The sequence below is a fragment of the Spathaspora passalidarum genome (genome assembly GCF_000223485.1).
Source record: "Spathaspora passalidarum NRRL Y-27907 unplaced genomic scaffold SPAPAscaffold_2, whole genome shotgun sequence".
Taxonomy (NCBI): domain Eukaryota; kingdom Fungi; phylum Ascomycota; class Pichiomycetes; order Serinales; family Debaryomycetaceae; genus Spathaspora; species Spathaspora passalidarum.
Window position 1 is genome coordinate 1,150,915 of NW_006767426.1, and position 25,279 is coordinate 1,176,193.

The following is a 25,279-nucleotide window of genomic DNA, read 5'->3' on the forward strand; positions in this document are numbered from 1 at the left end:
TAAAAAAAAATGCGGGATTATCTTTCCTAATTGGGAGTTTTGCTCTTGCGCTCGAAATTTTTCATTGCCCCGCGCAAACTGATAATGAAGATACTATATAAACCAGGATGATTCCTGAAGTGGTCAATAAATTTTCTGATTTTCCTCTTTTCTAACTTTGTTTTTTTAATCAATTACACTACATGACAATGTCTCTCCCATTAGAATATCCAGTTACTTTACCAGATGGTCAAAAATACTCCCAACCATCTGGGTTATTTATTAATAACGAATATATCAAATCTAAATCTGGTGCCACCCTTGAATCTATCAACCCTGCCACTGGTGAAGTCAATGGTGCTGTTTATGCCGCAGATTCCGAAGACGTTGACATTGCTGTTGATGTTGCTCGCAAAGCTTTCAAATCTTGGCGTAAAGTCACTGGTGTTGAACGTGGTATACTTTTAAACAAATTTGCTGATGTTTTGCAAGAACAACGTGATTTGATTGGTGCTATTGAAGCTTGGGATTCTGGTAAGACCAAGGAGCAAAATGCTGTTTATGATATTGATGAATGTATTAGTTGTTTCAGATATTTCGCTGGTTGGGCTGATAAGATCCAAGGAAAGGTTATTCAAAATGATCCAAAGAAGTTGGCTTACACTGTTCACGAACCATTTGGTGTCTGTGGTCAAATTATTCCTTGGAATTATCCATTGGCCATGGCTGCTTGGAAATTGGCTCCTGCTTTAGCTGCTGGTAATGTCATTGTTTTGAAAACTTCCGAAATTACCCCACTTTCTTTATTATACGTTGCTAAGATCTTCAAGGATGTTGGTTTCCCAGCCGGTGTAGTTAACATTCTTTCTGGTTTTGGTGCAACTGCTGGTAAGGCACTTGCTTCTCACACTGGTGTTGATAAGATTGCCTTTACTGGTTCTACTGCAACTGGTAAGATTATCCAACAATTGGCTTCTTCTAACTTGAAGGCTGTTACTTTAGAATGTGGTGGTAAGTCTCCATTGATTATTAGAGCTGATGCTGATTTAGATCAAGCTGTCAAATGGTCTGCTTTGGGTATTATGTCTAACCAAGGTCAAATCTGTACCGCTACTTCAAGAGTTTATGTTCATGAATCAATTTACGAGAAATACTTGACTTTACTTGCTGAACATGTCAAGACTACTTATAAGCAAGGTTCTATGTTTGATTCAGAAGCTGTTGTTGGACCACAAGTTTCCAAGCTTCAACAAGACAAGGTTTTAAGCTATATTGAAATTGGTAAGAAGGAAGGTGCTCGTTTAGTTCTTGGTGGTGAAAAGAATACTGACAAGGACTTAGCCAAGGGTTATTTTATCAAGCCAACCATTTTCGCAGATGTCAAGCCAGAAATGAGAATTGTCAATGAAGAAATTTTCGGTCCTGTTGTATCTGTTGGTAAGTTCTCTTCTGATGAAGAAGTTATTGCTTATGCTAATGGTACCGATTACGGTTTGGGTGCTTCTATTTTCACCCAAGATATTACTGTTGCTCATAACTTAGCTAGTGAAATTGAAGCTGGTATGGTTTGGATCAACTCTTCGAATGATTCTGACGTCCATATTCCATTTGGTGGGGTCAAGATGTCAGGTGTTGGTCGTGAGTTAGGTGAATATGGTTTATCTATGTACACCCAAGCCAAGGCTATTCATGTCAACCTTGGTACTAAGTTGTAAGTAAATTATAGAGGATTGTTATTAGGTTATTTCTTGTTGAATATAAATTTTGAAAATAAAATAAAAAAAAAAAGAACAAATTAGACAGTGTAGTTGAAGTCTCTATTTTTGCAACCAACAAAGACTCGCACAGATTTATTCCAAAGAAAAAGAATTGCAACTGATGACGTCAAAGTGAATGACACATTCTACTTACATACTATCAGAGACGTCTTGGAATTTATATTTGTTCATTGTCTGCATATTTCTGCATGATATTTTGTTCCAGGTTGCAACATGATAAATTACATGATAACAACATAGCAATCTAGTCAAAGAGGGGTTCAAATAACCTCCCCACTCGGAACTTGATCTAGTTCCATCTAAATGAGTTTATACTACGATACAAAGTATCAAATAGTGAGATTGAACTAAAAACTCACGTCATTATCTAATCTATTGACATAATTGACACTAATATTGAAAGGTCATGTCGTGTCGTTATCATCAGCTGATTGGAACGGTCGGATAATTGTTAAATAATAAATTCCCATAATTAAGAATTTCTTTTCCTGAGCCAAGACTGAATTATTCACTCATTAACTCACCGATGAAATCTTTACTCCTTATTTTTTTTTTTTTGCGGTTTTTTTTTTTCAACTTCTCTAGAACAATAGATTAGCATCTCTCCACAAATCGATTTCCTTTAGACCATTTGATCTGAACCTACCATACAAGTTATTCCATCTAAACTTAGATTCAGGCAACTATATAATCTAGTGCAAACTTATACATCTGCAAAGAGTAGAAAAAAGTTACTGCAACGTCTGTTTCCACCGGAAGTTAGATAGTGTTCTCGTTCCTCATCAGCAACCCCTATATTCCCCCTTTCTACCATGATCACACAACAAAATTATGTTATACCGGACACACCAGCTTCAAGCAGTAACTACCACTGTGGTAATGTAGGAAGCAGTTCTAACTCTAGTTCTGCCCAGCTAATACCAACATCTATCAACCCTTCCAATTCAACCTCAATAGTATCGGCATCTACATCCATAAACTCGGCATATTCCACTGCCAATAAAAATAGCTATTCTACTACTCAAATATCATCCATTCCATCTACATCTTCGATAATTGCACATTCTAGGTACCAGCCTTCTAATGCACTTGTTAGCAAACTCCCCGTCGACTTGATAGAACATGAGATTTTGCCATATGTCGACCAATTTGATTTGGTGAACCTACTGTTGACCTGCTCAGCATTATACCTTCCCGCTATTAAGAAACTATACAGACGAGTCACTGTTGTTTTGGATGCGGAATTACCCCTTGTATATGATATAGACCATAGGCGCTATATATCGGAAAATGGGATGACATATATGGACAGTGCATTAATCTTCACATTTGGCAACTTGCTAAAATTCATAGAGTCTATACAGTCAAATGTGGAGTTGGTTCAGCTAGTTAAATATTTTGTGTTTGATAAATGTCACCAAGACGAACAGGAGACTTCGTTAACGGCTCTCCAGCTGAACATCCTCGAATTCTTTGCTGCCAAATCCCAGCATTTGAACTTTTTTCACATTTCCTTTGTCGAGTACTTGCTGGGGATTAAGCAGTTGACTGATTTCTTAAAACATGAAAATATCAGACAAAATATGTTTAAATTGGTGGTGACGAGCTTGGATGAACTATATACCCCCAACATACCCAGGTGTCTTACAAACTTGTTCCTTATGATGAATGAACTTGAATTGAAGGAACCCTTTGACTTGTCGGAATACCCTTATGATGTATTTAATTCGTTATTTACGTTGACATGTTCCACGTCGAGACATTTAGGTTTGGAAGTTTTGCAAAATTTAAAATTATGCTCACCAAGCATGAAATTGAAACTTAAAGGTTTGACAGTATTCCATCGTCATAAGGAAATTACAAATGCGGTTGAAGAAGAAGGTGAAGATGAAGAAATCAGTGAAGATTTGGATGCAAAATTGCAAGAAATTGACAAAAAATTGCTGTTTACAGCTATTGAGTCGAAAATCGACCTTAAATACTTGAGCCATTTGTATTTAAAAGTTGATTGTAATGAGCATCGTCATAATATGTGTAATTGCTATGAATCATTTTTCAATGATTTTGCCAAATTCTCTCTTGCTAATGACGGATTACCAAATTTGATCAATTTTGAAGCTGAATCATTCCCAAATTTAGATTGGTTAAGACCACATCAACAATTGGAAAACATATTGACCCCGTTGGGTGGGTTTATAAAGACATTGGGTAACTTATCTCGATTAACTATTGATTTTTCCACGCCTGGTTTCAAAATGTTTGATAACAATTTAGGTTTATCAACCATGTTATTAAACAAATTGAATGAGCATCTCATGGAAGCATTTTTCCTTTGTTTCTTCACCGTTGACAACACTAGCAATTGCAAATCGCCTTTGTTGAATAATCTTCGAACTTTGCAACTTCCAGACTTTTTCACCTCCTTCATTTACTACAAGCCGGATTTCATGGAATCATTGCTTCATACTTGTAAATGCTGGGGTTGTCAATTAGTCCTTGAAAAGCTCAAGGATGAATTTTTCGATGAGCAGGATGAAAATGGGTTAGATATTGAATCTACTTATTATATGTTGGTTGGATATATACTTGGTAAACTCCAAGCGGATCGTGAAGTATGTATCCCTATAAAAGAAAAGACATTTAACTATTCTAAATACCCTATCTACAAAGGTCAGCCACATACACTTCACCAGGGATTCCATTCGGTTGCGTCTCCATGCAATTGTAATCTTGAACAAGATCCACTTGGAGTTTCAAAGATGAATATAGACAATTTGGTGACCACGTACATAGTCCATCAGTTGGCACCTATTATAGAATATTTGAGCGTGCTATTTGTAAGATTGGACAATTTGATGATACATGGGATATATTACGAACGGAAAAACGGTGAATTGGTTCCTAATTTCGACGAGATGGATTATCCTGAGGAGTTTATACAAGTAAAACAAGACGAAATTAATGGTGGTATTAGACCTGAGGGTCCATTTGGGAATTTTAGAGGGGTGTGAAAGAAAATTATAAAGCTATGGATATGTCTATGGTGCAAATTATTCTGTTGGTTATTTAGTGTTAATAAAACAGATTAGTTTTTTTTGGCTGTGATTTTTACTGTACTCTTGTTTTCTCTAAAAAGTCTGTAAGAGCAAACAATTTTTTTTGCTAAATTTTTGACAAAATTTCAAGAAAATCATTTCTGACCAAACTCGACCTCAATTCGTCCGTGAAGTAAATAGTGGGTTTAAGAACTAACCAGATCCAATGAAGCAGGTCAATCCAAACACCTAAGTTATGCTTACAGGGATAATTTTCGCAACCATAGCACTGAAAAAAAAACGTATTGCAAAATACTACAATGGCCACTTGGCACGCGTAAACCAGCTTCAACATTGTTCAAGGTTAAACAATACTAAATAGCTCAAAATACAATGATTCCGTTGAGCCTAAGTAGGATTCGAGGATTATAGTTACCCACGTTCGTGCTCAATGAGAATGTTCAAAAGAGATTTCGCGTTCGTCTTCATCCGTGAATATTTTCAACCAAGAGGAGTGTGAAGGTAACGGGGAAAGGCTTATCCATCGATGGTAAGGCGGGATGGCTTATTTGATCAGTTATTTTGTGGGTATGGCTTGAGTATACCTTTGCTAATTCGTAAACCCCCAGTTTGCGGGTGAGTGCGTAATTTGGTATGGATGTACTCGGACGATGACAGCCGAAAATGTTAGTTTACAGGTGGATGAACTTATCCGCTTTTCTAAAAGATCCCGGAATATTTCTTAAGCCCTTCAACTGGGTTCACCTTCTAGGTTAAACCTGGGTGGATACTACCCAACAAAAAAGTGTCTGAAATATTTTTGTCTGCACAAAAGAAAAATTGTCTGACTGTATTGTCCTCCCCGCCATATGGATCCACTATTAAAAAAATATTTCCCCAGATAAAAATAATCTATTTATTGAAAAAAATATTGTAATAAAGTACAGAACAATAGTGTGCAATGTTTGTTTTGTTTTACTAAATACGGGCCGAACAATATCCTTTTCCGCGGGATCAAATGGAGGAAGGTACTTCCTAACTGAACGTTTCAGATTTGACACTTTTTTAATATGACAAAGAATATTTGCTTTCTTCTTTTTTTTTTTTCAGACTCGTTCCGGCTCAACCTTCAACTAGTGTGACAATGGTTTTAGTTTCTTAAGGTACAAGAATAGAAAACAACTATAATGGATAGTCGCCTCATCATATGCGCTCCGCAAATTTTGTCGCTCACAAAACCAAACTAACTTTTTCCCTCTCAGATCATTGTTCTTTAGACAACTTTTAACTAACCCTGTCTTTGCGGGATTTTCAAAAACAATGCTGTGCCTTTTGTTATTTCACAGCAATAATGAATGTTTCATCAATAAATATTGTTTTGGGATAGCAAGTGGGTCAATGAAACAGTCAAAAATAAACCTGGGTGGGCTGGTAGCATAGACAACCTGAATTTAATCATTGTTAAAACTTGGGGTATAATCCCCCGAATTACCCACATGTTATACCCGAACATACTCCACCAAAGAATGGACCTTCACATCTGAAAATCAATTTGTCATCAAACAGTTGGCTGAGCCACGTTTAAACTCACACTACCTACAACAAAAGGCTTTTTTCAAATAAAACCTCTCGTAAATCGGCTTATGCTTTGAATCCTCATTAACATGGTTAAAAGTAGGTGCAGGAACTAACGGCAGCCAAGAGTTTTTTGAGTTAGAAAAATATGCCATTTTCCCCACAATCTAGTTAATTGGATATATTTTTTCTGTTCGGTTATGTACGCCCGCTTTTAGTTTTTAGACATCTGTGTGTACGGCCGCTTTAATACGTGCATAAATTGCAAAAAAAATACTTCAAAAAATATTGGTACCTGCCGATATTTTCTACTTCTGTCGCGTCAACAATTCTAGAAAAAGTGGTCAAAAAATATTTTGCAACAATACTCTTTAAATACCTAACAATGTAGAGACAAGATGGACCCATTTCACTGGTCTCCACCGTGCAACCCGAGGAACCCTGGTGGAGGTAACACTAGCTGCAAGCACTAAAATACCATTTACGGGTTGAGGGGGGGGGGGGGGGGGAGGGGGTCCCCCTGCGGTAAACAATATTCTATATAAAATTGCTTTTTACGGTTAGAGGATATTTTGTAGCAATTCTTCCCGAGAACAATCGAAGTAATTACTCCATTGGCTCTTTTCTTGATCCAGATTTGTTTTTTTTAACCATTATAGTTGTCATTCAACAACCCCCAAAATTTATAAGTGGTGAAAAATGGAGTAAGAAAGCCTCTTTAACTCTTCGAGCTTCACTTCGATTTGTAACCCCCCTCTCACCATTGTGAATCACGAAACTAAATATTTCAACAATGGTGTTACCACCAACACCCCACACATGCCTATGTAATTGTAGTGAATCTTGTGTAATAGTGGTAGTAGAAAGTATTATTTTGGGGTACAGGGAATAATGAGTTCCCTATCAATATCACCAAATATATAAAGACCTGGAACTTTCCTCTCCGATGGTCTTTTTATTTCCTATTTTATCATCAACACATTCTCTAATATGTTGCCAATCAAATTATTAGCTACACTCGCTCTTGCTATTTTCGCCAATGGTGAAACTCCACCATCTTCACCAGATTATAACACTGAAGCTAACCCTCAATTACCACCAATCACTTTCGAAGCTGTTCACTACACTTTCCCAGATTGTCAAAATGGTCCATTGAAGCACAATGCTGTTTGTAACCCACACCTTCCAACTGAACAAAGAGCCAAGGCTGTTGTTGATTTATTCACCGTTGATGAATTGATCGCTAACATGGGTAACACATCTCCAGGTGTTGAACGTTTAGGTCTTCCACCATACCAATGGTGGAGTGAAGCTTTGCACGGTATTGCTAGATCCAACTTCACTGCTTCTGGTGAATACTCTCATGCTACTTCTTTCCCTCAACCAATCTTGATGGGTGGTGCTTTCAACAATGACTTGTATAAGCAAGTTGGTAATGTTATTGGTACTGAAGCTAGAGCTTTCAACAACGTTGGAAGAGCTGGTTTAGATTTCTACTCACCAAACATCAACCCATTCAGAGATGCTAGATGGGGTCGTGGTCAAGAAGTTGCTTCTGAATCTCCAGTCTTAGTTGGTAACTATGCTTTGAACTATGTTCAAGGTTTACAAGGTGGTCTTGACAGTAACCAAAACGATGACACTTTACAAGTTGCTGCTACATGTAAGCATTTTGTTGGTTACGATATGGAATCTTGGAACCAACACTCCAGATTAGGTTACAATGCTATCATTAGTGATCAAGATCTTGCTGATTTCTACTTGCCAACTTTCCAAAGTTGTGTTAGAGATGCCAAGGCTGCCGGTGCTATGTGTTCTTATAATGCTGTTAACGGTGTTCCAGCTTGTGCTTCTGAATTCTTCCTTAACACTGTTTTAAGAGATGGATTTGACTTCCAAAACGGTGTTATTCATTCTGATTGTGATGCCATTTACAACGTTTGGAACCCACACTTGTATGCCCAAGATTTAGGAGGTGCTGCTGCCGATGCTATCAAGGCTGGTGTTGATGTTAACTGTGGTGACACTTACCAAAACAACCTTGGTTACGCTTTAGGTAACAAGACCATTAATGAAAATCAAATTAGAACTTCTGTTACCCGTCAATACTCCAACTTGATTAGATTAGGTTACTTTGATTCTCCACAAACTAACAAGTACAGAAAGTATGACTGGAATGATGTTTCTACTCCACAAGCTAACCAATTAGCTTACCAAGCTGCTGTTGAAGGTATTGCTTTATTAAAGAACGATGGTACTTTACCATTCAACAAGCAAAAGGTTAGAAAGGTTGCTGTTATTGGTCCATGGGCTAATGCCACTACTCAAATGCTTGGTGATTATGCTGGTACTCCACCATACATGATCTCCCCATTACAAGGTGCTCAAAGTGAAGGTTTCCAAGTTGAATATGCTCTTGGTACTCAAATCAACACTACTGATACTTCTGGCTACACTGCTGCTCTTAATGCTGCTAAGGGCGCTGATGCTATTGTTTACTTTGGTGGTATTGATAACTCTGTTGAAAATGAAGCTCTTGACAGAGAATCTTTAGCTTGGCCAGGAAACCAATTAGACTTAGTTAGCAAGCTTTCTGGTTTGAAGAAGCCATTGGTTGTTTTACAATTCGGTGGTGGTCAAATTGATGACACTGAAATTAAGAACAACAAGAATGTTAACGCTATTGTTTACGCTGGTTACCCAGGTCAAAGTGGTGGTACTGCCATTTGGGATATCTTAAGTGGTAAGTATGCTCCAGCTGGTCGTTTGACTACTACTCAATACCCAGCTTCTTATGCTGATCAGGTTCCAATGACTGATATGACCTTAAGACCAAGACAAGGTTACCCAGGTAGAACCTTCATGTGGTACAATGGTGAACCAGTTTACGAATTCGGTTACGGTTTACACTACACTACTTTCTCTGCCTCCCTTGCCAACGCTCCAAGAGGTGGTCATCAATCTTTCAACATTGAACAAGTTGTTGCTGCTGCCAAGAGAAGCCAGTACGTTGACACCGGTCTTATTACTACTTTCGATGTTAACATCAAGAACACTGGTAAGACTACTTCTGATTACGCTGCATTGTTGTACTCCAAGACTACTGCTGGTCCAGGTCCTCATCCAAACAAGATTTTGGTTTCTTTTGACAAGTTACACCAAATCCATGCTGGTCAAACCCAAACTGCTAAGTTACCAGTTACTATTGGATCATTACTTCAAACTGATACTAACGGTAACAAGTGGTTATACCCAGGTACTTACACTTTCTTTGTTGACAATGACAAGAAGGCTCAATGGGAAATCACTCTTACTGGTCAAGCTGAACTTATCCAAAAGTACCCATCTCAAAAATAAGCTAGAGGCTTATTGTTTTTGAACTAGTGGTTGCTGAAATCAGTGTTGTTTTTTTTTAGTCAGATTGTGTCTACTTTTTTACCACTTGTTTTTCCGTTTGTTTTGTTTTCAAATATAAAATTGATTTTTATAATTACTTGTAGAATGACTTAATTGTAAGTACTTCAAGATTAAATTCCCTTTGAGTATAGGGCAAAGAGGGCTTGACCTATTCATATATCAGTTCAATGATATTCGCTTGTAATTACCGTACGACCGGCGTAATGCGGTATTTCCGCATTTTTTTGCCATGGGGTGCTGCTGCTCCGAAAATTGCTTTTCCGTGGGGGACCGAGATCGCGAACAATAATTTCACCCCCAGGATTTGTATACGACCACCATATTGCACACACTGTATGAAATACACCATGGTTATAAACAAGCAATACTCAAAGCATGCTTGTCATTACATTTTCATACCAAATTAGATAATTGTGTATTCTTCAATTTTGGGACTGAAAGATATATAGCTAGAAATATGAAACGCGTCACGTGATCCTAGGTTAAAAACTCAGCCAATGATACGAAAGTAATTTGTAAAACCCACACAAATTTTCCCGCATCCTAAATTTCCCGGGCCAAATTCCTGTGACCTTCTTCCATTTATATACTAAAAAAATTTGAACCTTCGAAAACATTCAAGGAGGAAAATTCTTTTTCAAAAAAGCCCATACCTTTTCTTCTTTACTTGCATTTATTAAAAAAGTCAGGCACATCACATCATGATCAGATCAATCATTCCAATCATTCGTCAACCACAACAATTACAATTCGGATTAAGGGCTTTAGCCACTGCTGCTGCTCAGCAATCCCCAAGATTAAAGAAGTTCCAAATTTATAGATGGAACCCAGACACTCCAGAAGTGCAACCAAAATTGCAAACTTATGAAGTTGACTTGAACAATTGTGGTCCTATGGTTTTGGATGCTCTTTTAAAGATTAAGAACGAACAAGATCCTACCTTAACCTTGAGAAGATCTTGTCGTGAAGGTATCTGTGGTTCTTGTGCCATGAACATTGGTGGTAGAAACACATTGGCCTGTTTATGTCGTATAGAACCAGACACCTCTAAGGACTTGAAGGTTTACCCATTGCCACACATGTTTGTTGTTAAGGATTTGGTTCCTGATTTGACCCACTTCTACAAGCAATACAAGTCCATCCAACCATACTTACAAAGAGACACTAATCCAGCCGATGGTAGAGAAAACTTACAAAGCATTGAAGACAGAGCTAAGTTGGATGGTTTGTATGAATGTATTTTATGTGCTTGTTGTTCTACTTCTTGTGCCTCTTACTGGTGGAACCAACAACAATACTTGGGTCCAGCCGTCTTGATGCAAGCATACAGATGGTTGATTGACTCTAGAGATGAATACACCAGTAACAGAAAGGTTATGTTACAAAACTCCATGTCTTTGTACAGATGTCACACCATTATGAACTGTACCAGAACATGTCCAAAGGGGTTGAATCCTGGTAAGGCTATTGCTGAAATTAAGAGACTTTTGGCTTTTGATTAAGCAACTGTGTTGTAAGAAGGCTGAATACGCAACAAAAAGGAGTATAACTTGCAGTGTTTGAAAGTTTAATTTGTTTACTACTTAAGGGACGTTCTTTATTTGGTAGATATTTCTATATGCATAGTTGGTAATATTTCTCTCATTGGTTTATATATTTATTTATTATTTCCGTTTATTTGAATAATGATGTAGTTTGTTTGCAATGTTTGTTTACAAGATCCAAGCAATGCCGTCTGGTGTTGGTCAGATGCTGCAATGGTAGCGCATACTTTTTTTTTTTTACTTACACCAGATTTAACAACCAAGAAGACCAGAGCATAATAGTCCCCCACATGATTGATAAGATCAAATTATCAATCTTTGAAAAGCTAAATACAAAGTATCTCAATAGTCTAGAAGAACCGTCTTATGATGATCACGAAGATGCATTCATTTACAATACGTTATTAAAGGATGCAAGTACTGATATAACTCCAGAGGAATGGTTGCATTTTTCCAAGGCTGATACAGAGGATGAACCTGCATTTGACGACATATCCGGATTAAAGAAACTAGCAATTCATATTCCAGATGGCACCAAGAAGAAACACACCAGGAAGAAGTTGAAGGATCCTGAGTGCGAATCTCATTCCATAATTGGATCATGCATGACTCTAGGATTTGACAATTACCAGCATCCAAAACTTGCCGATATCTACCTGTTAAAAGACTTGTTTAAATGTGTTGAGCACTTGGTGCAAGAAAAGAACCATTCACTTCAAGACTTTAAAATTCTCACATTGAGAAGACACTTGCATTTATTATTGAAAGTACCGATACGGAAACAATCAATTCAGTTTCATGTCATATATTGGAAGGGACTCATTATCTTTGCCTATGATTGGGAACCTGAAGCTCAATACAAGAAACAAAATCCACCTAACGGTATTGAACGTCTCCTCCAATATTCTGGAATGAATTTTGAGAATATTGTATGTGGAGACGATAGTGCAGATTACAAACTGAGGTATTATTCTGTGGTTAACCACACTGTGAATGGAGTACCGTTATTATACTGTGCTGAGATTGACTGTGCTATAAAGCTGGAACCAGGACTTTGTAATTATGTCGAGTTAAAGACCCATTCTAAACTGGCTGATGATAAGATTAAAACTGTGAATAAATTAAACAAGAAGTTACTCGAGGCGTATTGCCAAAACAAGTTAGTTGGTTGTCAACATCTTGTGATGGGATACCGAACATTGGACTTTAAATTAGCATCCATAAAGACATTTAAAATTGGTGAGGTTGCAAATATTGTCAATAATGACCCCATATTTCTTAAACATGGGTGTGCCATAAATACCAAGGGGATATTTAGGTGGTATCAGTTAGTGATCCAATGGCTAGTGTTTCAAGAGAAGAACCTTAAGAATCAAGATGAGGCAACTGTCTACCGGTTGTCATTCGACAGAGAGGACGAATTAATGGATTCGTACTTGAGCCTCACCAAAGTAGATAAAGAAGAATCTGCCATGATATTCAATCTGACAGTACCTGAGTGGTTCCAAACGTTTGTAATTCTGCAAAAATAAACAATATATTAATCTATGTACATGTAAATGGTAAACCTATTCTCTAATGGAAGCTTCAATAGCCATTTTTCTGGAATGAGCATCGAAATACTCCTTCATCTGGTTTATGCTTGTGTTACAAGGATCGATAGACATGACGTGTTTGTCTTTGAATGTGACTTTGATTTGTTGTTCATCTTGAGAATTTGGTGCCAAAACTTTACAGTCTATTTTGGCGGTAGTTGGGACTTGAGAAAGGAAAATTCTGGCATTTCTGGCACCTACTCCAAAGGCATCGAATTTGACCACCACATTGGCGAAATATTTTGTGATCATTGCTGTGCTTGCTGTGCTTGCTGTGCCAATTACTTCTAAGAATAGGTAAAAGGTTGATAGTCTCAAAATTTTTTCCAATTGTCTGCCGAGTAAAACTGAGCACTAACAAAAGTTTTTAGTTCCATACATTATTTTCTATAGCATGCCTAATTTTACACGTACCCTATATAATACACATTTACACCTAGTTGATTTCCCTCAATTCAGTAGATTGAGTATTTGGGGATAAACCTGAGGTTGTTGCTATTTCTGCACTTGGTGCAGTCTTCATGGCTGATTCCCTTCGCTTGTTCATCACTTCAATATACTTGTTCTTCTTTCTTGCTTGTAAATGACCCCAAGCAAAGTACGCTACGGGTATATAACTCAATAATGTAGCCTTGAGGGCAATTTCATGAATCAGGTTCTCTTGCACAAACCCTAAACTCAAGAAAGTAAGAATCATTTCTGCGACAAGTGCCATTGGGTAAATCACATAGAAGTTGTGATATTGGAGCCAAAACAAGAAGTGGGGCGAGCTCTTGGTCTTGATCCTGAATGCATGATAACTGTAATGGATAAAGTATTGAACACACCATGCGGATATCAATATGGAGTACGAAGTGTGTTTAGCGATTTTAGGGTGGGGGAATATTACACCGTAGCAGATCCATGCCATCTTCAAGTCATTCAGCAATGCCCAGAGATTGGACAAGGAGATCTTTTTGTTTAATAGTGGTTTAACTAGTAGGAACCCAATCAATGGTAGGAGTGCCACTACTTGGAAGAAATCCGCGATCCCTCCAGGTAGGAACCTCCTGCCTACCAATGGCAATAATAGTAAGAATCTCAATAGACAGCAGAACCATAATGTAGCAGCAGCTGAGTTGAAGAAGAAAACCACCTTTTGATTGGTTGGGAGTGGATAGAATCTGTCCATGTTGTATTAGACGATGTGTAAAGCAAGTGTATGATTTCACCCTCCTCGCGTGCTGGAAATTTGAATTTTAAATTTTTTTTTTTTGGTCAACCTTTTAATCACTGACGTAGCCATAAATAGACAGCCATGAAGATCTTTAACCTCCACTTGACATTCTTGTTTCTTGTCTCGCTTGTGGTTGCTTCCAACTGGAGCAAAGAGGACTATGAGATTTTCAGTTTGAACGATAAGATCCAACAGGATTTAGGCAAGGAAACTACGTTCTATTCCTGGTTGGACTTGGAGCGTGGTCCTAAGGCCACCCGTGATGAAATCAACAAAGCGTACAGAAAGCTTTCGAGAAAGTTACACCCGGATAAGTACTCCAAGAAGTCGAGAAAAGAAAAGAAAAATGCCGAAGACCGATTCCAAAGGTTGTCATTAGTAGGTAACATCCTCAGAGACAAATCTTTGAAACGTCGATACGACTATTTCTACGACAAGGGATTCCCCAAATGGAAGGGAACAGGGTACTACTATTCCAAATTCAGGCCAGGTGTGGTGTTCACTTTTGCTATTCTCTATATCATTGTGGGTACTTTCCAATACATTTCCCTTCGGATCAATAGAAAACAAGACTACAAGAGAATACTTGATTTGAAAAACGAGCTTATCAATCAAGCATGGGGTGGATCTCCATTCCCACCTGCAGGTATAACTGACAGGAAAATTGTCAATCAAGCTAATGAAAAGGAATTTGTGGTAACTCCTACCGGAAATGTATTCTTGGTTGACGCAGAAACCAAAGAATTAATTGAATTGGATGAAAATGATATAAACTTGAAACCTGGGTTCAAGGAATCGATGTTTTATAAAATACCCGTGTGTATTTACAATTTATCTGTTGGGAAATGGATTTCTAAACCAATAGACACTACGATAACCTATGTAAACCCAAAACGAGCTGAGACTCAAGAAGCAGAACGTGTAGAAAAGAAAAAGGCCCGCAAAAAGGCTCAACGAGGGGATAAGAAAATTGAATTGCCAAATGGTAAAGTTGTTTATAGTAGAAAAAAATAGATTACAGAATTAATTTAAATATACAAATTTAGTTAATTACAACATGTGAACCGGTGACGACTTAGTGACTGTGCTTAGGTACTCTTCTCAATTCGTTATCGTGCTCTTCTGTTTCTTCTTCGTCTGAACTCGAGTCGGATAAATTATCTAAAAAATCGTTTTCTTGATATGTGTCAGCATACTCGCTGCCTTCTTTATTGTCGGTGTTTGCATCTTTGGAACCTTCAATCTCAGGGATTCCCATGACATCATCTTCATCCTCAGGTGTCTCCTGAATGAATGCATCATGGTTTGTAGCATCTCCTAATATAATTGCCTTTTTAGGTTGATCCTCCATGTCCAAGTATCCCACCGTAGAAGAATCAAATCCATATTCTTGCGTCTCGTCGTCCTCTTCTTGCTCGGCTCCTAAGATCACATTATACACTTCTCTAGTTTTTAACAAAATATCATTAATGAACCAAGTCCATCCATCGGATTGGATAGCCTTGACAATAATGGGCGAAATTAAATCAGGCTTGTATAACGAAGTAAACTTGACCACTTCTTCACTGACTAATATGAGATGCCCCATGTATCCTGGTCTAGGCTTGTTGTCTTGTTTATATGCAGAAACTATGAGATCAGTCAAATCACACTTGTTTTCCTTGAAAAGCTCAACAATTAGGAAAGAATTATACGAATTGAGTTTCCCATTGAATATCTGTTGAATTAAGTCAAACACAACATTATGAAAGAAGTTATTCCAGGGATATTTGGTGAACATGGTGACGATTTCAAGCAAGATTCCCAGATCAATCAACTTAATTTTAAAATAATCACCAACACATGGATTCAGTCTTATTGTGGTATCTCTTTCGGTACATACAAATGGATTCTCAGGTGATATGGATGGTTCTTCATCCTCGGAATCATCGGCATTTTCCAATGATTCAATGAGTTTTTTATAATCACTATTTTTATCAAGTTGATCCAGTTCAAAATGGATGTCATCAAGCGAAACATCATCCAAGCTAGTCGTAACGTCATGCATGGCCATATCGTCGGTTTCAGGAAACGAAATTGGATCATCTAAGGCCTTTTTCAAGCGTTTGTGTTGTTGCAATCTTACTTGATCTCTTATGCTAATAATTTTCCGAATCTTTTTTGAATTAAGTAAAATCATATTGGAACAGTGTAATAATTCCGCTACTAATTCAGACACCTTGAATCTGGTAAATCCCAATATCTCCGTCTTAACATTTTGTGGGGGGATTGGTTCCATCTTGACCAATTCTTCAAACTTTTCTAAATTGTCGGAAAATATCGACAACATATCTCCTAAATATATTGGATCTCTTGGTCCTGGAGGGTTTTGTTCAAAATCTTTCAACCATTGAAACATAACATATGCATTAATTTCCCCTGGTCCGCCTTCTCCATTTTGAAGTAAGGAACTATAACTGCCACAATTGAGATCATAATCGGAATTGTTCTTTCGAATTAATTCTATGATGATACTAACACAATTGTTAATACCATGCTTGTTGGTTTGCATTTTACCGTTTTCATCTTTGACCTTAACCAACATAATCTCGGAAATCATGGTGTTGATGATCTTGGGTGACACCAATTCTCGAGTCAATTGATTTGGGCCTATATTTGTCTCCAACACAACTGCCAAAGCAGCATTGGACGAAATTGTCACCAATGCTTTCAAGAAATCGGTGGCTGCGGTTTGCTTGAAAAATAAATCATGATTGGGTATGTTATACTCTTGAGCAAACTGAGAAGGCTGTGGTTTTAGTATTTCTATCAATTTGATGATTATATCTTGCAGAGCGATTGTTTCCAATATACCAGTAGGAGAATCGGCCTTGTCGGTTTGGATAACTCGGAAAAAGAAATCCATCAACATGGGTATTTCGATTTTCCCGAGAAACGAATCAACCAAATCCTTCTGTCTTCTAACGAAGTTCAACAATTCTATACTATTGGTGTCCATCAATTGATCCAAAATACGAACCAAAAACGCCACCGTGGGGGAATTTTCTTGCAAATGGTCCATTTGTAAAATCAGCCATAATTTACTCATGATGGCCGGAGTTTCTATAATTCTATTCAGAATGATCCACAAGTCTATAGATAATACATCAGATGCCGTTTGAACACAACGGCGGAACTTTTCATCGGGAGTTTCATCCTCGTCCTCTTCCTCTTTCTTATCCTCGTCAAGTTCATCCACTTCATCCACATCTATCTTTGATCCGTTTTCAGATAATAGCTTCTTCAAGTTATCCTCTTCCTTGAGACTCTGTTCATGAAAGAAATCAACGCTTTTTATTAAATATTCAATCAATCCACTCAAAATATGAGGTTGGATCAAGAGCTCTATTAGTTTGGTACCCTTGCTTTCCTTGGTTCCTGTGGTTGTAGGTTCGTTGGTAGATGATGAGCCCAAAGATGCATTGTCCAAACCTGCATTTGCTTTATTAGTTGCATCCTGGGGCTCATTCGAGTTCAATTGCAGGAACTGGAAGTTTGATCCGGATTTGGAATTGTAGTTCCCCTTGACGTTGTTAAGCTCATTCAAGAGTTCCTGCAGAAGTATGGGATCCGCTAGGAAGTCGTCAACTTGCACTGCACTGAAGTCCTGGATGGAGTCTATAAATTTCTGTAGCACGTTGTTGCTACTCAATGCGTTTGTGAATGGCCAAAATGACATGTTGTAATCTCCACCCCTGGTTGGTTCTTGTTGTTTGCCCTTCTGGCCAGATTGATAAATGCAAAATACTAATAGAAGTACAATCTATCAGTAACACTGTGAGGTGTGTGTTGTTGTTGCGGTGATTGGTTGGATGTTGTAAAAAAAGGGACTACCAGAAAAGAAAGGGCTGAGACTGTGATAAGCAGCGCATATGAGAAAGTGGGTATTTCTATTTCTGCTGTGACTGCGTTGACTGGCAAATCTCAAGTGCAACTCAAAACACAAAAATAAAAAAAAAAATTAAATAAATAAATAATAATTTCCAACCACACATTATTTACGGTCTATTAATTATCTAGCCCAATGTACATGTAATTACTCTCTTAATCATCAGTAGGAAGTTCCTCGATGGTAGCAATTGCACGAAGGTACTCTTCTTTCAAGAATTCTCGTGTTTCATCCCCATTCTGTACTACTATATCATAGCAATTTTTAGCGCAATGTTCTATCCATTCTTTAATCGTCATACCTTCTTCTTCCTCTGGCATCTCACTAATGAACCTAGTCAAATCCCCATTGACATCGTCATGAAGTCCATAGTTTGAATTAGCAAGCTTCTTGACTTCTTCAGCACTGCTTTGTAAATAACTCATTTTTGCAAGCATCTCGGTGATAGGTTTAGCTTCCCATTTCATCTTATGCCCATTTGCTTGCAAGTTAAGAGCATTGCCATCGTTTAGAGGTTTTTGAACTTGTGTTTCTGACGCTTCTGAAAGTGGGTCATTGTCCTTAGTTGCCAGTATTGACCCTAGCATGGGTGATGAACACATTGCCAAAGGTGAAGTGATAGGCTCATTACTGCCCGGGAGTTTAGGGAGAATTAATTCTTTCCTTGAGGTCTTTCCTTCATTCGGCTGTCTCTCTTGGGTATGCAATTCTTTGGGGTTCTCTAATACACTATTTTCGTTATCATCAACCTCTACATTTGACTGTCTCTCTTGGATATCTTCTTCTGACTTCGGGTCTTGCGATACACTATTGTTCGGACGATCAATTTCTATAGTTGGCTGGTCAACCTCTGGCTTAGAGTCTTCCAATTCACTATTCTTCTCGTGATCAACTTCTGGTATATCTTCCTTGTCTGCAATAGTCTCCTTATTCGGCTCTATTTTTGCAAGGGTAGAGTGAGCCTGGGGAGATGACATTTCTTTCACAACTATACTGGTTTCTCTTGATACCTGCATTTCTTTATCAACTGGTATAATGCTCAGACTCTTTCTATTGCCAAAAGCATTAGATGGCTTAGGGGACGATGGACTGGTGTTTTCTTGTTCCGGCTCTTCCAGTTTCTCTGACTCATCACTACTTAGATCTTTATCCATCTTATCATTTTCCTCACGTTGAACAAAAGAAATCAGATTGATAGTCTTACCATCGGCATCATACAATTTGTCAATGTCTTCACTGATTTCCTGGATATCTCGAAGATAATTAGCATAGTCTTGCTCGTTGTCACTCTCGGAGTCATCAAGGTCTGGTTCAAATGCATCAATATACTTCTCCTTGATTGAGACTTCATCCAATTGTTCAGAATCTGATACATGATCCGAAGATTTTGGACTCTGTAAATTAATGCTATGGTCCAACTTCCCATTACTTGGTTTATGAAGTTCCAAAACTTCTTTCTTGGGCAGAGGTAAGGAATTCCGTACCTGTACTAACTGTTCTGATTCAATTTCCTTGTCTTTAGAATTATTCTCTATTTCTTCTTCTTTGGGGTGTTCTTCCTCCGGTTGTTCGTCTGGTTCCTGTTCTTCTTCGACTTCCAGTTCTATATCCTTTTCAACCTTGCTTTGTCTCACTTTCTTCTTCACTTGTTGTGTATTATCATAACTATTTTCATCTTTTCCTTCCATCAATATTACTGAATGGTTAGATGCTTCTTCTTGCTTCTTATTCTGTCTGGATTTTTTACCACCCTCGTTGCCATTGAGTATGGATTTGCCTGAATTCGATATTTTTTCATCCACTATTTCTGCTGATTCGTTTCTAGGTTCCTCTTTCTTCTTATTATTCCTCTGAGACCTTTTCGGCTTTTCTTTTTCATTAGATTTGGATTTTCCAGCTGACATATCGTCATTCACTATTTTCTGGGCTTTTGATTGCTGCCTGGTCCTTCGCTTTTCTATCACGGGTTCTGGTTTATGTTCAATGGTCTCCTGCAAAGCTTTTTGGTCCTTATCTTCAAGATTGTCAAGAATCATTTCGTCTTTCTCTTCTGGTGTCTCTATCCTACCTAATGTCAATCTTTTAGGGGGGGCTTCAAATGAAACATCAAATATACTAGGTTGAGATTTAACAATACTAGTCCGTTTAGTAGTTCTCTTTTGACCAGCAAACTTAATAGGTGATATTTTAGGAATGGGTATGTCTTTCTCTCTAGGTACTTTGTCAGAAGGTGATCTTTCAGGCTCAATCTGGGAAGTTATTATAATCTTTTCCAATTGTTCAACATTGCCTTCCCCATAATCAATATTATCGAAACTTGTATCGATGTCATTTCGAGTCACGCTCTGTAATTTCTTCAAGTTTAACTTCTGTTGTTTCTTTGGAATTTTAGGCTCGGGTTCTACAGGTTCAGGTAAACGCTTTCTCCTGGTTCGTGAACCCAGAAGATCATCTTCCTTTCGAGGTGATATTCCCATGATCTTTTTCTTGTGCAACTTCTTTTCAGGAGTGGATTCCTCGATTTCAATGACTTCAGAATCGTCAGATTCTACATAATCGTCATCTGATTGAGTTTCAATAATAGATGATTCGACACTTTCATCCTCGTCTTCACTTGCACTTTGACTAGATTCATCCTGAGATTCTTCTGATTGAGATTCTTCTTCTTCTTCACTAGCCAGGTCTACTGGTTGTGCCTCTTGACTTTCTTCAGAATCAAATTCAAGCTCAACGGGCGAATAATTGACTGAATTTTCCAGATCCACACTGATGCCACTTTCCTGTGTACTTTTGATGCTAACGGAACCATTTTCTTGTGATTCTTTTTTGGTAATATTGGTACTTATGGGCACTTCTTCTTGAGAATCGTTATCAGTGTTCAATGTGCTTGTGGGATCTTCTTGAAAATCTTTGTTCGTATTGTATGAACTTATAGGATCTTCTTCCGAAATATCTTCTATACTTTGAGGAGTAACTTCCCTTGCTTTCTTCTTCTTTGGTGTAAGTTCCTTATCTTGAGATAAAATAGCAGCCATGATGAAATCATTCGCTATATCGTCACTAGAAAGATCATCGACATTAAGATCTCGTTCTTTAAATCTTCTCTTGACTGCTTTCAGCTTATAGGTGGCTTGACTTTGCAAAATTGTTGAACTGTTGTTTAGATCTGTATATGGAGATTTTGTTTCTTTTCCGAAGGTATAATTGTCAACTTCAATCGGTGGTGTTTTTTGTGGTTCTTCCTCGTCTTCTATAACAATTGGTGAACTTTGTTTAATCAGTTCCACTAATTCCTCCTTTTCTATATATCCTGGTGATATTTGTTTAATAGACGGCTCTACTGATTCTTCTTTCAGTTCTATTTGTGAATTATCCTCAACAACAGGGGCTTTCTTCCGTCGCCTCCTCTTCTTATTTTGTTCGGTATGCGTATCTAAAAAGTAGCAGTATGACGTTTCATTCTTCTTATGTTCTTCAACAGGATCATCCCCGCTCTCCCAATAATCCAATGCACATCCACAATATATACAGACAACTCGATCATCACCGACATGATTTGGAGAATATATGAACCCAGCCTCAGAAAGCGATCTGCTATTAGGTCGCTGATCCCCGATATCCAAGGGGTAAGTTTGGGTGAAGAACCCTTTTCTGAAATCAATAGCCTCTTCACTCAATGGATCATTCAATATCGTATGTTTTTGTCGTTTCCAATACGATTTATTCAGTCGTTTGGTCTTGTATCGTAAACTGTCAACCATTGCTACCCGCGCAAGCGACCATAAACAGCCTCCTTTTGAGGCATGCACTTGGCATACATCTAGCGGATCTGCAATCTCATCTAGTATTTCTTCACCATTACAGTAAGCACATACCACTCGTGATTTGTCCATTAATGTAGGAGCATAATAGAATCCGGAATTGACTAGTTCGTCAGTCCATGCCTCGTTTTGTTCTTGTTTCCAATCTACAGCTCCCCATGATTGTTCTATTGGCTCTTCAAAGGTCTGCTGTCGATTCTCCCTGTATATCATATTATCATCTTGTGCCATTCTGGGTGTGCATGCATACTTGTGATGTTGTATTTGTTGTTGTTGCTTACTGAAAGTGTGGGTTTTTTTTTGTTGTTGTTGTACGCGTCTAAAAAATTGAATAATCTTGATTTACAATTTTTTATACAAAGAGGAAATATCTAAAAAGTGTGGCCAACTAACAATTGAATGGTCTTCAACGCTTCATACTTCAATTCGTTGTTTCCATAATTGTTTTCCAAATATGACATAATCAAAAGTTTGTACTGTCCACCTTTCTCGGTGTTGATGAAACTTATTAATTCTTGTCCTAAATTCTTAATCAAAAATTGTAAATCGTTCAATAAAATCACATTTATGGTGGAATTGTCGCTGGTGTTTGTAATCAAAATCTCAAAGATTCTCTTGATCAACTTATAGTTTGAATCTTTAAACTTACCAGAATTCTCTAACCAAAATTCAACCGATTTATGGGTTGGCGAGGCCCAACTGATAAGCTTTGGGTTTTCTAACCCAGTCATGTATTCATCAAAAGATGTCAATTTGGAAGTAACAACTTCTTGTAAATTGTCCGACAAATAAGCTAAATCGTTGGACAACTCTTCATCACTTCCATTAGAAGCAAACTTTCTTTCTTGCAAAGTTCTAATTGTGTTCAAGGCATCATGGAATAACAACAATTTAATCACCTTAAATTGCTCATGGCTATTGGTACAAACAGCAACAAAGTTCTTTAAAATACCCACGGAAATTCTCACAATTTTCAACTTGATGGAATCCTTGGCAATAGTAAAGAGACAACCAGCCAATTGCGGGAAGCTTGTAAGTAAAACTCGGTTAATTGGAGCGCTAAATGACAATATCCAAGTGGCTAACAAAATGTTGTATGAAAGTTGTAATCCAGTGGCATTTGGATGGGTGGCCAGTCTGGTGATTAATTGGTTGATTGGTTTGAAGTTGGAAACAAGGTTATTGTTTTGGTAGATTGTTTTAAACTGCTTGACAATTAATAATTCTTGCAATAATTGAATACCAATGAATTGGTAATTGGAATCAATACCACCAATAAAGTTAGGGGAAGACAAGATATCAAATATCTTGATGATAATCTCATCATCAATCTTGGCACTAATTGAACTATCTTTGGATGCCTTGGTTAACAAGATGGTAAGGTTGTATAAACCTAAAGTCTTGATAAAATTATCAGAGTTAGCCAAATGCTTGATAAATGGGTAATATGGCAATGAGTTATCAATTGAAGAGAACTTCAAAAGAGTGTCAACAAATTCTGGTATCTCCAACAACAAATCATTGGTCAATGCCAAAACATGTTTGACAATATCCTCCTTTTCATTAACATTCAATCTGTTCAATATGTTTAAAATCGAATTGCTGTATAAATCCAATTGGGCCAAAACAGTCTTATTTCTATTCTCTTGTACTTGTTTTCCCAAGGTCTTCATATGGCCAGCATCATCGTCTGAAATAACACCTGACCGAGCTAATCCTTCCCAAGGAATAATCCGTTCCTTGACGATTTTCTTGGAATCAGCAAAAAAGGTACTGTCAATAACTAAAGGTGTCTAAAAAGAGTTAGTATTGAATCTCATAATCACTGATTAATCAAGGGTAAACATACAAATTCACTAGTCATGATGCAATTGATTGTACCAGTTAATCTATTAGGCAGAGTGTTTCATCTGATAAACTCATTAGTTTTCCAAGACACCCTTGTGGGAAAAATTAAATCTGAATTTGTTGTGTAGCGCACGACCAGCCCCATGCTATACTTAGTTGCAAATATTACTCTCATACAAACATGCTTGTTTTGGATTGGTTGCTTCAAAATGATAGTCAATTGGATGTATTTCACATTTAACGTTTTCTGGTGACACTCTGTACTCATAAGATGAATTCTAATACTTAGTAACAGAGAACTATTATTTATACATGTTTCAGGTCAAACAAGAATATTTAGAATTTCTATTTTCCTAAGATACAATTGAATTATTCAAAACAATAGATTATCTCATATATATATATGATGTCTCAATTAAAGTCCCTTCTGGAATAGAAGCTATTATCAGCATCTTTTAACAAGTAAAAAGAAACCCATCATTTCCACTTTTGGTAGCATCCGCTTTTTCTAGATTCTCTGTCAATCAAACCCACAAAAGAAATTCAAAACTTTAAATTCATGCTTTAGATGCGCTGCAAGAACTAAAAAAAATTGACAAGTTGGGTAATTCGGAATATTACTGCAAACCTCATCTCGCTTTTTATTAGAAATGTTTATATGCCAATTAAAACAACAAAAAAACATGCCGGTCCCAGGAATCGAACCTGGGTTTAGTCGGCCACAACGACTTGTACTAACCACTATACTAGACCGGCGAATTTTCGAAATTTTGTTCTTAAATTAAAAAGTCTTTGTGTTGTGATCACGTGATTTGAAAACCTTAGAAACTGTGATAAAATTGGAAAATATTCTGCAATAAATGATTTAAACGGTGAAGGTGTGTGTTTACTTGATGAAGAAGATATCTCATTTATAAGAAAGGTATAAAATTCACAGATCTACTATCAATTTTAACTAACTAAGTTTTGACAACTTTCCACAAAAAAGCTGCAAAATTTTAACCACAATGCTTGCCATTTCCGAACAAATCAAAAATTTAGGGGAAATGCCAACCGTCCAGGCACATTGTTGTTCGCTAATCTAATTTGAGATCATTTATGATTCTTTTTGTTTAAAAATAATAGAGGAAATGTGCTGCAGAATACTGTTTCTAAACCTTAACCTTGACATAGCCCCATGATGGAAAACGTGAGCCTTTTTTTTTGTTTTGTGGTCTACAAACATTAATCCGAGTTAAAAATAGCAACATCAAAGTTTTATTAAATTAGATTATAATTGATTGCTAAATTGTGCGAGTGTAACGACGCGCGCGGTGTCAAATTAGACAAGAATCTTACGATTAACCTGTGGTTCAAAACTATTTCCAGGTATACGGTACGGGCATCACACTAGACAATTATTAACGGATTTAGAGTTCCACTATAAAGTTTGTCCTTTGTAATGGTATTACACTATAGCGGATATCCAACCCGAGTCTATATACAAAAGATGGCTTGTATTTATTGATCTCTTGTTTCCAGAAATAGAATGGAAACAATAAGT

General features: G+C 37.4%; 11 protein-coding genes across 11 annotated transcripts; 6 read left to right on the forward strand and 5 right to left on the reverse strand. All coding sequences in view use genetic code 12, as the record gives it.

The window, feature by feature from the left end:
* Positions 1–161: 161 nt before the first annotated feature.
* Positions 162–1,746, forward strand: ALD2 (uncharacterized protein; the record flags this gene model as incomplete). The annotated part of the gene is made up of 1 exon (XM_007373710.1): positions 162–1,746. The coding sequence occupies one exon, from the start codon at positions 189–191 to the stop codon at positions 1,692–1,694; it is 1,506 nt and encodes a 501-aa protein (XP_007373772.1).
* Positions 1,747–2,404: 658 nt separating this feature from the next.
* Positions 2,405–4,854, forward strand: SPAPADRAFT_148709 (uncharacterized protein; the record flags this gene model as incomplete). The annotated part of the gene is made up of 1 exon (XM_007373711.1): positions 2,405–4,854. The coding sequence occupies one exon, from the start codon at positions 2,570–2,572 to the stop codon at positions 4,766–4,768; it is 2,199 nt and encodes a 732-aa protein (XP_007373773.1).
* Positions 4,855–7,357: 2,503 nt separating this feature from the next.
* On the forward strand, positions 7,358–9,724 carry SPAPADRAFT_65353 (uncharacterized protein; the record flags this gene model as incomplete). Its single annotated transcript, XM_007373712.1, has 1 exon — positions 7,358–9,724. One exon carries the CDS (start codon positions 7,358–7,360, stop codon positions 9,722–9,724), a length of 2,367 nt encoding a protein of 788 aa, XP_007373774.1.
* Positions 9,725–10,449: 725 nt separating this feature from the next.
* On the forward strand, positions 10,450–11,465 carry SDH2 (succinate dehydrogenase iron-sulfur protein subunit; the record flags this gene model as incomplete). The annotated part of the gene is made up of 1 exon (XM_007373713.1): positions 10,450–11,465. One exon carries the CDS (start codon positions 10,486–10,488, stop codon positions 11,284–11,286), a length of 801 nt encoding a protein of 266 aa, XP_007373775.1.
* A 105-nt stretch (positions 11,466–11,570) lies between these two features.
* Positions 11,571–14,148, forward strand: SPAPADRAFT_148716 (uncharacterized protein; the record flags this gene model as incomplete). Its single annotated transcript, XM_007373714.1, has 1 exon — positions 11,571–14,148. The coding sequence occupies one exon, from the start codon at positions 11,619–11,621 to the stop codon at positions 12,858–12,860; it is 1,242 nt and encodes a 413-aa protein (XP_007373776.1).
* SPAPADRAFT_59628 (uncharacterized protein) lies at positions 12,482–14,126 on the reverse strand (the record flags this gene model as incomplete). The annotated part of the gene is made up of 1 exon (XM_007373715.1): positions 12,482–14,126. One exon carries the CDS (start codon positions 14,092–14,094, stop codon positions 13,360–13,362), a length of 735 nt encoding a protein of 244 aa, XP_007373777.1.
* On the reverse strand, positions 12,897–13,175 carry SPAPADRAFT_135544 (mitochondrial 54S ribosomal protein mL53; the record flags this gene model as incomplete). The annotated part of the gene is made up of 1 exon (XM_007373716.1): positions 12,897–13,175. The coding sequence occupies one exon, from the start codon at positions 13,173–13,175 to the stop codon at positions 12,897–12,899; it is 279 nt and encodes a 92-aa protein (XP_007373778.1).
* A 72-nt stretch (positions 14,149–14,220) lies between the features above and the next one.
* On the forward strand, positions 14,221–15,153 carry SPAPADRAFT_54369 (uncharacterized protein; the record flags this gene model as incomplete). Its single annotated transcript, XM_007373717.1, has 1 exon — positions 14,221–15,153. The coding sequence occupies one exon, from the start codon at positions 14,221–14,223 to the stop codon at positions 15,151–15,153; it is 933 nt and encodes a 310-aa protein (XP_007373779.1).
* A 61-nt stretch (positions 15,154–15,214) lies between these two features.
* SPAPADRAFT_49259 (uncharacterized protein) lies at positions 15,215–17,857 on the reverse strand (the record flags this gene model as incomplete). Its single annotated transcript, XM_007373718.1, has 1 exon — positions 15,215–17,857. The coding sequence occupies one exon, from the start codon at positions 17,855–17,857 to the stop codon at positions 15,215–15,217; it is 2,643 nt and encodes an 880-aa protein (XP_007373780.1).
* A 191-nt stretch (positions 17,858–18,048) lies between these two features.
* Positions 18,049–22,154, reverse strand: SPAPADRAFT_65359 (uncharacterized protein; the record flags this gene model as incomplete). Its single annotated transcript, XM_007373719.1, has 1 exon — positions 18,049–22,154. The coding sequence occupies one exon, from the start codon at positions 22,117–22,119 to the stop codon at positions 18,223–18,225; it is 3,897 nt and encodes a 1,298-aa protein (XP_007373781.1).
* A 56-nt stretch (positions 22,155–22,210) lies between these two features.
* Positions 22,211–23,801, reverse strand: VMA13 (H(+)-transporting V1 sector ATPase subunit H; the record flags this gene model as incomplete). The annotated part of the gene is made up of 2 exons (XM_007373720.1): positions 22,211–23,681; positions 23,738–23,801. The coding sequence occupies 2 exons, from the start codon at positions 23,750–23,752 to the stop codon at positions 22,260–22,262; spliced, it is 1,437 nt and encodes a 478-aa protein (XP_007373782.1).
* Between the last annotated feature and the right edge of the window lie 1,478 nt (positions 23,802–25,279).